At 51.1% G+C, this 12,351-nt stretch overlaps 1 protein-coding gene across 1 annotated transcript in view; it reads left to right on the forward strand.

Moving 5' to 3' along the window:
• The first annotated feature begins 10,324 nt into the window (after window positions 1–10,324).
• UNC5D (unc-5 netrin receptor D) overlaps window positions 10,325–12,351 on the forward strand; it is an 85,072-nt gene continuing 83,045 nt past the window's right edge. Inside the window, exon 1 of the mRNA XM_041424735.1 lies at window positions 10,325–10,341. Coding sequence (XP_041280669.1) covers window positions 10,325–10,341 — 17 coding nt within the window. The remainder of the gene's footprint in view (window positions 10,342–12,351) is intronic.

Raw genomic sequence — 12,351 nt, forward strand, 5'->3', positions numbered from 1 at the left:
GTGTGAACACTTGCAGCTGCTCCCTGTGACGAACATCAGTGCTTCAGGTGCCTTTATTCTCTTTTATCCTGCTCACGCTCGGAGCAGCGGGGATGTTTTCACTTGCCAGAGCAGCAGAAGGAGGCAGCTGCCTTTCATCTGCGTCCCCAGCCCCTCTCTGACACGCAGGTGATGGAAATGCTGATTTATGGCACGGTGCAGGTGGGCAGCTCCGAGGGCATCCATCAAAGAGCCACCACCACGCTGAGCTCACCTGGCTGCAGAGCTTTGGGCAGAGACCCTTTGCAAGCCCAGCTGGAACGTCCTGCTGAGCCTCCAGGATATTTTATTTTATTCTTTATTTATTTATTTTAATTTTTAATTTTATTTTTTTATTTTACATTATTTTATTATTTCAGCCTGCAGCTCTCTGGGCTATTGACAACGATCTGGGTATTGGTATTTCCTCTGCAGCTGGGAAGTTCAGTGAGTTAATGAGGATTGCAGGAGCCTCCTCAGTGCCCAGCTGGCACAAGAACAAACCTGAGATGGGGGAAAAGGAGCCCAGGGGTTCCTGTGGGGTGCAGATTTTGGATTCTGAACGTTCCCAGGGCGTTCTCCAACTGGAATGAGGCTGCTGGGTCAAGGTGTGCAGGAAAGGCCAAACCAAAGCAACTTTCTCCTTTTTGGTTTTTATTTTATTTTATTTTATTTATTTTTTTCTGCTGGGGTTTTGATGCAGCTGCCTCAAAGCTGGGGCTCGGAGTTTGCAGGAAATGCAGGCTGCAGGTGTGGAAGGTGGACCGGGCCTCCCTTCCTGGAATCACTGAAGTGCCCTGCTGTGCACGGAGCTTCATTTCTCTGTTTATTCTGCATTATTGTTTATTCTGCAGCAGCGCCTAAAGGACAGATAACTTCAGCCTGAGCTGCAGCTCGGGAGGAGCTGCCTCTCCCCGAGATTTTATTTTTGTGGAATATTCTGCTTATTTCCATTTCCAAGTGCGCTGATTGAAGCCACAGCTGCTGCCCTTATTTCTACTTTTGCTCTCTCCTTCCCCATCAGAGCTGCGTTATAAACTGAGGACTCGGTATTTTTATCTGAAGCACCAAACACAGACTCCGTGGCGTAGGCAAAAATCCATAATTAGTGGGGCTCGAGGCAGAAGTGGCTGCACTGACGTGGGCAGGCTCGGGAGGATGCTCTGCCACGTGAAAACTTCCCCGTGGAGCTGCCCAGCTCTGCCCTTCCGTGGGGTTTTGGTTTGGTTCGGGGTTGTTTTATTATTATTTTTTTAAATTATTATTATTTTTATTTCCTTGGCAGCATCAAACACAGAGAAATGACCTAAAAGGCTGTTGAAGAAAATGTATTTTTCATATATTTGCTCCATGCCTTTGCTGCTCTGCTCCTCATTGAGAGCTGGAGCCTGACAAACACACGTTGGCGAGGCAATAAGGAATCTTCTGATGTGATGTGCTCACATATTGATTTTTTCCCCTTCCCTCTCTTAAAATTCTGTTTACAAATTCCTTTTGCTTTAATTATTTGTTTCCTCCTGAAGGCAGCACAAAAGGGCTGCAGGAGGAGCAGGTGCTGAGCCCTCTCTTCAGGAGATGGAACCAACCCTGCTGCATCCCCACTGCCTCTTCCAGGCAGCGACTGCAAAACATTTGGGGCTGACTGAGCCCCCCAAAACTTGAGAAACGAGCGGGGTTTGGGGTTGGGGAGGCTGGGATGGGGTGAGCTGGGTGCAGCTGCTCCAGCACGGATGGGGATGAGCCCCGAGCTCTGCCCCGTGGAAATGGAGCTGATCTCCAAAAGGGGGTGGAAATGGAGTTGATTTCCAAAAGGAGGATGGAAATGGAGTTTATTATTTCCAAAAGGGGGTGGAAATGTGAGTTGATTTCCAAAACAAAGGGCATGAACCCTGAGCTCTGCTCAACACATGATGGAAATGGAGTTGATTTCCAAAAGGGGGTGGAAATGGAGTTGATTTCCAAAAGGAGGATGGAAATGGAGTTTATTATTTCCAAAAGGGGGTGGAAATGTGAGTTGATTTCCAAAACAAAGGGCATGAGCCCTGAGCTCTGCTCAACACCTGCTGGAAACGAAGTTTATTTCCAAAAAGAGGATGGAAATGGAGTTTATTTCCAAAAGAAAGGGGATGAGCCCTGAACTCTGCTCAACACCTGATGGAAATGGAGTTGATTTCTAAAAGGAGAATGGAAACGGAGTTTATTTCCAAAAGAAAGGGGATGAGCCCTGAACTCTGCTCAACACCTGATGGAAATGGAGTTGATTTCTAAAAGGGGGTGGAAATGGAGTTTATTTCCCAAAGGAGGATGGAAATGGAGTTGATTTCCAAAATAAAAGGGATTACCCCTGAGCTCTGCTCTACACCTGATGGAAATGGAGTTTATTTCCAAAAGGAGAATGGAAACGGAGTTGATTTCCAAAAGGGGGATGGAAATGGAGTTGATTTCCAAAATAAAAGGGGAATGGACACAAAATTGCAACGTCTTGGCCGGGGATTCCGCCGTGCTCCCCTTCCACAGCCAGAATTCCCTGCAGGCACCACGATGCAAACAGGGCCTGGCTGCTCCTGCCCTGTGCTGAGGGAATCTCCACTCCTGAGCATCAAATCTCATTCTGTGCCTTCTCCTGCCCCGTTTCTGCAGGGTCTGTGTCCCACACAGCTCTGACACACCAGATTCCCGGTGATTTTGTCCCTTTCCTCTCCCCCTCTGCCCACTGGAAAGAAAACACCACAAATTCCCCAAATCCTGTGTCCTGGCTGGATCCAAGGGCAGAGCCTGGCAGAGCTGCCGTTCTTCATGGCCACAATTCCTCCTCCAGGTGCTGCCTCTGCTTCCCAACCTCTCCCTGGCTGGATTTATCCAGAGCAGAGCTTCACTCAGGCAGTTCCTGGGCTTGGACCCTCGTGGCATGTCCTGATCAGGCGTGTGATAAAAATATTGGTGTGCAATTAGCTGGGGAAGGGAAACTGCTGCTGCTGCTGGGGGCAAGAAACAGAATTTTAGATCACAGCCCCCTGCAATATTGATAACAACAGCCCAGGATGGGGGGTGGGCTTGGGGGGCTTTTTCATCCTGTTCCTGGGCACAGGGATGAGTTTAAACTGTGAGTTTAAAGGGTGAAACGATCTGGGGAGGATGGAAAGGGGCAGGGAGGGCACGGGGCCACCCTTGGGTGTCACCGCCTGGGTGTCACCGCCTGGCCTCGGGGCTGCGGGGGAGCCTTGGAGCTGCTTCCAGGGGCTCTCCCGGGGCGGGGCTGGAGGGTCCCGCACCTCCGGGGTGGGGACAGAGTGGGGCGGGGCCCTGGGCGTGTCCCTTTGCACCTGGGCGTGTACGTGTCCCAGCTCACCTGGGTGCCCCTCCCCCGCCGCACTTTGGGGGGAAGGGGGGGTGGGTGTCGCACGTCCCCATCCCCCCCCCACCCCACCTGCGCGCGCGCCGCCGGCAGGACCCGCCCCGCGCGCCCCTAATTGGCTGCGGGGGGAGGGGCGGCTCATTAGTGATGCGGGCGCGCGCCGCGGCCCCGGAGTCGGCGGCGGCCGGAGCGGGGAGCGGAGCCCGCACCGCGGCCCCGGAGAGCCGCATCCCCGGGAGCCGAGCAGCGAGACAGCGCCGGGGAGAGGAGCGGGGGAAAAAAACACCCCAAAACCGCCCAAAACCCCGGCTGATTCTCTGGCTGGAGCTCGGCTCCGCATCCCGGGGCTCCGCATCCCGCTGCTCCATCCACGGCTCCGCATCCCGGGGCTCCATCCCCGCTCCATCCCCGGTGCTGCGGGCTCAGCATGGGCGGAGGAGCCCCGCGCCTGCACCGGCGGCTGCTGCTGCTGCTGCTGCTGGGGCTGTGCAGCTGGACGGCCGCGCTGCGAGGTAAGCGGGGCTCGTCCTGCCCTCCCCAGGGCGACTGTGCGGGGCGGGGGTCTCGCACCGGTTGCTCCGGGGCCGGGGGAGAGGGAGCGATGCGGGGGGATGGCGGGGACCCGCCGGGAAAAACATCCGCTGTCCCAGCGCCGGGAGGATTCCCGCATCCCAGCGCCGGGAAAAACATCCGCTATCCCTGCGCCGGGAGAACCACCGGCATCCCAGCGCCGGGAGAAACACCCGCATCCCATCTCTGGGAGAAACATCCACATCCCGTCTCCCTGAGAAACACCCGCACCGCCGTGGGCACCGGAGGCGACGGCGCCGGGCTGCGCTGGGGGTCGCGGGATGATCCCGGGGTGGTCCCGGCCGTGGTCCCGGGGTGGTCGCGGCCGTGGTCCTGGGATGGTCCCGGGGTGGTCCCGGCCGTGGTCCCGGGGTGGTCGCGGCCGTTCGGGTCCGTGGGGCGCAGCGCATCCCCGCAGGCTGCGGAGCGCTCCGCGCTGTGCGCTGCAGCAGCCGCAGCAGCCGCGGGCATCCCGCGGAGCCGGGGCTGGCTCCGGCTCTGCTCCTGCCCGGACACCGCTCGGGCTGTCCCGGGACGGGCTCCGGGACCCCGCGGGCAGCCGGGTCTCATCCCCCGGGTGCCTCCGGCCGATGGCGGATCTGCTTCCCGTGTGCCAGCCAAGCACTGGAGATGCTCCGAGCCCGGTTTTTTTTGTGATTTTATTTCACTTTTCGCTGGTAAATCACCGGAGGGCAGTCACCTCTTCAGGGCAGCCAGGCAGAGGATGTCAGCAGCCCTCACCGCCCGGGTCCCGCACCTTGCCTGGGCTTCTCCCGGCGCTGGGAGTGCGGCGAGGTGCGGCCGGGGCTCTGTCCTCCCTGTCGGAGGAAGGCGCCTGCTGCGGTGCTCGGCTCTGCGATGTTCGGCTCAAACGCTCCTTTCTCGCAGCGCAGCGATCAGACTTTGCGGCTCCTCGCAGGTTCCTCACCAGCGGAGCTCTCCCTCTGCACGCCCGGCGTGTCCGCGCGTCCATTTTTCCTTCGGATGGAATTTATGGGCTCTGATCTCTGTAGGGGAGAGCATCCTCAGGTAGCCACGGGCTTGTGCCAGCTGGCCACAGGTGCCGAACCTCTCTGGCCGCCTCACCTGCCCGGACCTCTCCCTGAATTACGGCTCCAGCAGAGGAGGATTTTGTGCACCAGACAAAATGTGGTGTTTTGGGGGAGGAAAAAAACCCCAACCAACCCCCAGAACCCCACCAGCTTAGAGGGCAGTGAAATAAATGACGAGAGTAGAATGGAAAAGAATAATTCCCGGTTTTTATTATACTTTGATCGAGGAGCCCCGGTGCCTGTAGAGGGAACCGTGTGCCCAAATCAGTGATGGGGATGCTCGGTGCCTTCTGTGCCTCCCACCTGGGAACCTCTGGCAGCTCTTGCTCTGGGGGAAGCGCCGTCAGGAGCTGGAATTTCAGAGCACAGGGCTGGAGGATGCGTTTGGTGCTGCCAAGCAACAAATTCCAGCTCTTTAATTAAAACTCGCCAGGTTGGAGGTTTGGATTTCTGGGCTGGGGCAGAGTTTTGGGCATGGCTGTGAGGCAGAGCAGTGATTTTGGGGCACTTTGGTGGCGGTGCTGCCTGGCTGGAGCTCAGCTCCAAGCCCGGAGCTGGGAGGTTTTGGTTTATGAAGTTGTCTCAAAGCTGCCTCAGAGACAGATTGTGCTCAGGTTTCTGTTCTGAGCGGGGATTAAAGACAAATGGAGCGGTTGTAGAAACCCCTGGCAAGGCGTTTGAAATCTGTTGGAATGAATATACATGGATAGCTCTGGGCTTGTGTTTTTACAGGAAAAAAATCGCCCTGACAGGCTGCTAACTGGAGGAGAGAGTCACTAATATTTATTATCTCACCGGTGCCTCCAAACTCATTCTGAGCTGCACATCTCTGACTGGAATTCTGTGAATTCTGTAAATTCCCTGCTGCTTCTCGGTCCCCCCGAGCTCAGATCAGGGAGATCCGAGTGGGTTTGGTGCTAAACGAGCGTTGTTTGGCGATTTTCCTGTTGGGTTTGGTGCTAAACGAGCGTTGTTTGGGGATTTAACTGCTGATAAAACCAAGCCACCCGAAGGAATGGGGTGGGAGCTGTTGGAGCAGAGATCTCCGAGCGTTCCTGTTGTGGCTTTGGGGAGTTTTTAATTGCTTTTTTTTATTTTATTTTGGCCATGAGAAGCTCTGATCTCTGCTATTCAGAGAGCTGCGTGCTTACAGAGAAGAAATTTTTAAAAATTTCCAGAGAAACAAGGCTGGGTTTGGGTAAAACCAGCAGCTTGTGCTGGTGTGGGGATGAGCCTGGGGGTGTGGTGCCCTTTTGTCCTGCATTTAATGACGGGAATTGGATGAGCCCCCAGCTGTTCATCCTAAAGGGGCTGGGATTTGCAGCCACCAGGGGCTGCTGCTCCTTGGCTGTGCCCATTTCTGCTCCAGGGGCAGGTTTGGGGCAGTTTGGGGACATTCAGCAGCTCTGGGTGGGACATCTGTGCTGTGCCAGCCCCGGCTGAGGGCACAGGCCCTGTATCAATAATAACACAGGATAATTAATAGCACAGGATGATCAATAATAACACAGGCTAATCTCAATGATAACACAGGATAATCGATAATAACACAGGCTAGTATCGATAATAACACGGGATAATCAATAATAACACGGGATGATCGATAATAACAAAGGATAATCGATAATAACACAGGATAATCGATAATACAGGATAATTAATAGCACAGGATGATCAATAATAACACAGACTAACCTCAATAATAACACAGGATAATGGATAATAACACAGGCTAGTATCAATAATAACATGGAATAATCAATAATAACACGGGATAATCAATGATAACACAGGATAATCAATAATAACACAGGATAATTAATAGCACAGGATGATCAATAATAACACAGACTAACCTCAATAATAACCCAGGATAATCAATAATAACCCAGGATAATCTCAATAATAACCCAGGATAATCAATAATAACACAGGATGATCAATAATAACACAGGCTAATCTCAATAATAACCCAGGATAATCGATAATAACACAGAATAAACAATAATAACACAGACTAACCTCAATAATAACACAGACTAACAGGCTAGTATCAATAATAACACAGGCTAGTATCAATAATAACCCAGGATAATCTCAATAATAACCCAGGATAATCAATAATAACACAGGATGATCAATAATAACACAGACTAACCTCAATAATAACACAGGCTAATCTCGATAACAACCCAGGATAATCGATAATAACACAGGATAATCAATAATAACACAGGATGATCAATAATAACACAGACTAACCTCAATAATAACACAGGCTAATCTCGATAACAACCCAGGATAATCGATAATAACACAGGATAATCAATAATAACACAGGATGATCAATAATAACACAGACTAACCTCAATAATAACCCAGGATAAATGGTAATAACACAGGCTAGTATCAATAATAACACAGGCTAATCTCAATAATAACCCAGAATAATCAATAATAACACAGGATAATCAATAATAACACAGGGTAATCCAGTCCCTGATTGATTGATCTGCTCTCCAGGTGTTACCAACAGCCCAGCTGGGCTGTTGATAACCCAGGCCTGGGCTTGGCACGGGATAAACACAAACCCAGGCGGGACCTGGGTGCCCTTGGAGCCCCTCCTGGCCCTGCTCGAGCGGCTCCGTGCAGGAAATTCTGGATTTTGGCCTCGTTAGGACGAAGCGCTCATTAAATAACAAGCACACGCTCTGCTCCCAGCTGTCCTCCCACCCCCTGCAGTGCCCCATGTGGGCTCCCCTGTCAATATTTATATTCCTGAATTTCCCTTTTTTTGGTATTATTTAAACCTCCCAGGGAATGAGCTGCCCTTCCCTGGGGGTGCAGGGGCTGCCCCGTGGGGCCCATCCCCATCTCCCAGGGGTGCTGCAGGTGCTGGAGCTTTGCTGGCCTTTTTGGGGCTCTCAGCCTTTTGGAACAAGGATTATTTCCTCCAAACCACGGGAATTTGGGGGCTGGGTGTGCAGGAGTGCGAGGCTGGAGGGATTGCGTCGGGGCTTCTGCGTTTTCCCTGCGTCTGCGACGCGCTGGAACAGAATTTGGGAGAGGATTCAGAGTTTCTCTCTGACTTTGCACAGGAATATCTGCTCTGGCTTAGAGCACCGACCCTTTGTCAGGGTGTGTTCCAAACACAAATAATGTGATTTTTGCTGAGATGGAAAATGACAGAGCAGGGGAGGCCCCAGGCCCCTGGCTGTGGCTTTTCTGTATTTTTAGCCCTGCTTCTGGTTGAAGGTGGAGTGGAGGGAAGGAGCAGGATGTTGACACCAGAGGCTGCTGTTTCGGAGGCTTTGGGATGCTGCTGGAGCAGATGGTCACATTCATCTGCCTCAAACACAGAAATGCTTCATTTGCTATTTATATTTTTAATGCTCTGCTTGTGCCACGCGGGGCTGGGGGCAGGGGGTGGGGAGGCTTTGTGTCCCAGCAGCTCCCAGCAATAAATCACTTTTTGGAGCTGCCAGGGAGGAGCCTGAGCACCCAGAATTTACCTGCACAAAGGTGATGAAGGTTTCCATCACCTTCCCCTCCCCGCCTTTCGTGGCCTTTTGCACCACTCCAAAATGTTCTTAATTAAGAGATTTTTATTAAATCCAGTGACCTGTCCAATATTGTTCAGTGCCAAGTACTTCTAGGAATTTCCATGCAGTGAATTACCCTTAATTACACTTTGACATCATCATCCCTGATTAATTTTTATTTATTTTTTTTGCTGGCTGCTGCTGTGGGTAATTTTGCACGACCACTCACGGGGTCTGTCACTTTTATAAGTTCTGCTCCATTTGCATATTGGAGTTAATTGCCCAATTCCAGCTTTAGGTTATGAAGTCCCATCCTGCTTGTTTTTCCTCTCTCCAATTCAGTTGTTTATACTTTTTGGGCCTGGAGCTTGCCCTTGCTCTCAGGCTGGAAAAAGGAATTATTTTGTCTCCTCACCCTGTGAAGAGAACGTGCAAACACTTAACACCAAGCCCAGAATTACAGACTAATTACAGAATGTGAAAAATAAAAAAGCTCAAGGCATCGTTTCTGCAGGGAAATGTCCTCAGAGCAGGGAAATGTCCTCAGAGCAGGGAAATGTCCTCAGAGCAGGGGAACCTCCTCGTGCTCCTGCTGAGGCTTCTGAGAGCTGCAAAGCCTCTGCTGCAGACGTCTGGGGAGCAGGATTTGGGAGGATTATTGCTGTGAGATTTCTTTAAGAACTGATTATTCTGCAAAGACTTCTTCTCCTCTGGAAAATTACACAGTAACTGCTTGGAATTATTGGGGTTTGTTTTTTTTTTTTTTTTTTTTTTTTTTCTTCAGCAAACAGGCCCAAATTGTCCAATTCCAAGCTGGAATTGGACAATTAACTCCCAATATACAAATGGAGCAGAACTTCTAAAAGTGCCTTTTGTTCTGTTCTGACTTAGCCCCAGGGAGCCCAACATAAATCACATTTTTCCAGGATGAGTTCCACACCTGGAGGTGGGCAGAGCTGCTGCCATCGGAGTTTTCTGTGTGCCAGCCTGGCCCTGGCACATCAAACCCCCGGAGCAGCTCTGAGCACTCCAACTCCTGCTTTTAGGGCCACGGATATCCTCAGTGCCTGCTCTCGGAAAGGGAACTCCAGAGAATGTTCTCTGCCTCCTCTGCTTTTTATAAAAGCACTTTTTGGAGCCTGGAGCCCTCCAGTCTGCCTTGGTGGTGTTTAATGGCATTAAAGAGCTGGGTAAATTAAATACCAGCACGACTGGGCTGGGGCTGAGCCCTGGGAATGCCCCAGGAGCTCATCCTGCCTGGAAAACTGCTGGATTTAGGGCTGAGCTCCTCTAGGAGACACCCCTGGGCCAGAGCTGGAATAAAAGGGGGCTGGGGGTGGCAAATTGCTCGGGGAAGGCTCAACTCCCCATCCAGAAGCAGCAGCTCAATTCCCAATTTTCCTGGGCTCACTCAGCCTCTGCTCTCCTCGCTCCGACTTTTGGGAAAGGATTTTGGTGTTTGAGAGGTGAGGGAGAAAAAGAAAAGCTTCTAAAATGTGCTTATTGGAATGATTTCCCCTCCTGGACAGTGGCTTGGAGTGCTGGGAATAAAACAGCCCCTGATCCTTTTTGGGGGGATTCAGAGGGGGCAGGAGGTGAAACGTGCTGGGCTCTACAACCCCAGGCTGCTGGGAGTTCATGTCAGCTTTTTATTAAATAGCCCCAAATCAGCAAACCTCTGCAAGCTGTTTTATTAAATAGCTTTTTGTTAAATAGCCCCAAATCAGCAAAGCTCTGTAAGTGGCTGGCATTTGGTATAAAACAAAATAAAGTCAATTTTATGGCCGATGTCCCCACGGCTGAGGTAGGGGGGAAAGGCAGAGGATGAGCTGAAGGATTTTCCTCCTTTTCCCCTTCCCCACCTCCTGGAAAGGTGTGGGATGTTGGTGTTTGTCCTGCCCCCAAAAGCAGAGGATATTTCTGGGTTTCATGATTGCTCTGAGGGGGATCTGCTTCAAAAATCCCCAAAATCCAGGGAAATCCTGGCAGGGAAATTGGCCCAGCCCTGGCTCTGCTGCCGCCAGAGATTTCCTGTGATGCTCCCAGGGGTGACAGCGACTTCTGCAGCCCCACAGGAACAAAAACCTGCCCTCCTGCAGGCGATTTTCACTCATTTCCTAATTGTTCAGTCCGTGTCCAGGAAGGCAAAGTGGATCAAAGCCTAAATGAGAAGGAAATAACCAAACCTCGGCCCCTCCCTGCAGACCCAGGGGCTGGGATGGTGCAGGGCATCTCCAGGGGAGCAGCTTGAGCTGAATACCTTAAATTGCATTAAAATGAAAATGCAGGTGCAGAAATGGCCTCTCCTCAATGGCAGCTGCAGCATGGGGCTCCTCAGGCCTGTTTACCGATTTTTTAAACCCTGCTGAAGTTGGGGCTGAGGGTGGCAGAGGCTTTTCTGTGGCAGATTTGGTGAGAACCAATTAGTCCTGGAGAGCCACGGGCTCAGCTGGGAACAAAAGGGACTTTTTGGGAGCGTTTGAGGAGAATTTTGTCTAAAACTGGGGGATTAACACAACAAATGGAGCCCTGCACTCTTCCCTCTTGGTTTGCAGTGAAAGTGCTGAACTGCAGGGATTTCTATTCCTCTTTTCCTCCCTTTCCATGGGTTTGTATTCCTCTTTTCCTCCATTCCCAGGAGTTTGTATTCTTTTCCTTCTTTCCCAGGGATTTCTAGTCCTCTTTTCCTCTTTCCCCAGAGATTTTTATTCCTCTTTTCCTCCCTTCCCAGGAGTTTGTATTCCTCTTTTTCTCCCTTCCCATGGATTTCTATTCCTCTTTTTCTCCCCTTCCATGGATTTGTATTCCACTTTTCATCCTTTCCAAGAGACTTTTATTCCTCTTTTCCTCCTTTCCCAGGAGTCTGCATTCCCATTTTTCTCCCTTCCCAGATATTTCTATTCCTCTTTTTCTCCCTTTCCAAGGATTTCTATTCCTTTTTTTCTCCCTTTCCATGGATTTGTATTCCTCTTTTCATCCTTTCCAAGAGATTTTTATTCCTCTTTTCCTCCTTTCCCAGGAGTCTGTATTCCCATTTTCCTCCCTTCTCAGGAGTTTCTATTCCTCTTTTCCTCCTTTCCCAGATATTTCTATTCTCCTTTTTCTCCCTTCCCATGGATTTCTATTCTCCTTTTTCTCCCTTCCCAGGGGTTTCTATTCCTCTTTTCCTCCCTTCCCAGAGATTTGCATCCCTGTTTCCCTCCCTTCCCTGCCCAGGTCAGACCTTGGGAGTGGAAGTTTGGTTATCCCCAGGAGGCTTTGCCAGATGAAAAGCAGATTTTTGTTTCCAGAACGCTGCACAGACAGCGATCCTCTGTGCTTAATTAGGCTTCAGATAATTGGCACAACAGTGCTGCTTCACCTGGAGGTGCTGGAGCTTGGGGTTTTCTTTGTTCACACCCCCTCAGAATAATAAATAAATAAGTAAATAAATAAACCCAGCCTGCTGCAGGCTCCCTCCATCAGCTGCAGGGTGGATTTGTGGGCTCTCAGTGCGGACAATTAACACGCTCAGGGACTGCCCAGGGACCTAAACCCCAGCACCTTCTCTTTAATTAGCCCCAGAAGCTTCATTTCGTGCTTTTTGTGGATAAAAAAGACCAAACCCAGAACTTTGGGGTGAGCAGAGCCCTTCCTTGGCCATCCAAGAGCACCTGAGTGCTCGGGATTGGGGGGAAAAGCATCAGGAATCTTTATTTGGATTATTCCAGGCCCTGTTCCTGGTGGATCTGCCCGTTCCCAGAGCTCTCCTGAAAGCCCTAAAATCAGATTTCCTGTGCTGGCTGCAGGATTTTCCTGAAATGGGAGTGAGGGG

This window comes from Onychostruthus taczanowskii, unplaced genomic scaffold (genome assembly GCF_017590055.1).
Source record: "Onychostruthus taczanowskii isolate IOZ18803 unplaced genomic scaffold, ASM1759005v1 scaffold84, whole genome shotgun sequence".
NCBI classification, from domain to species: Eukaryota; Metazoa; Chordata; class Aves; order Passeriformes; family Passeridae; genus Onychostruthus; species Onychostruthus taczanowskii.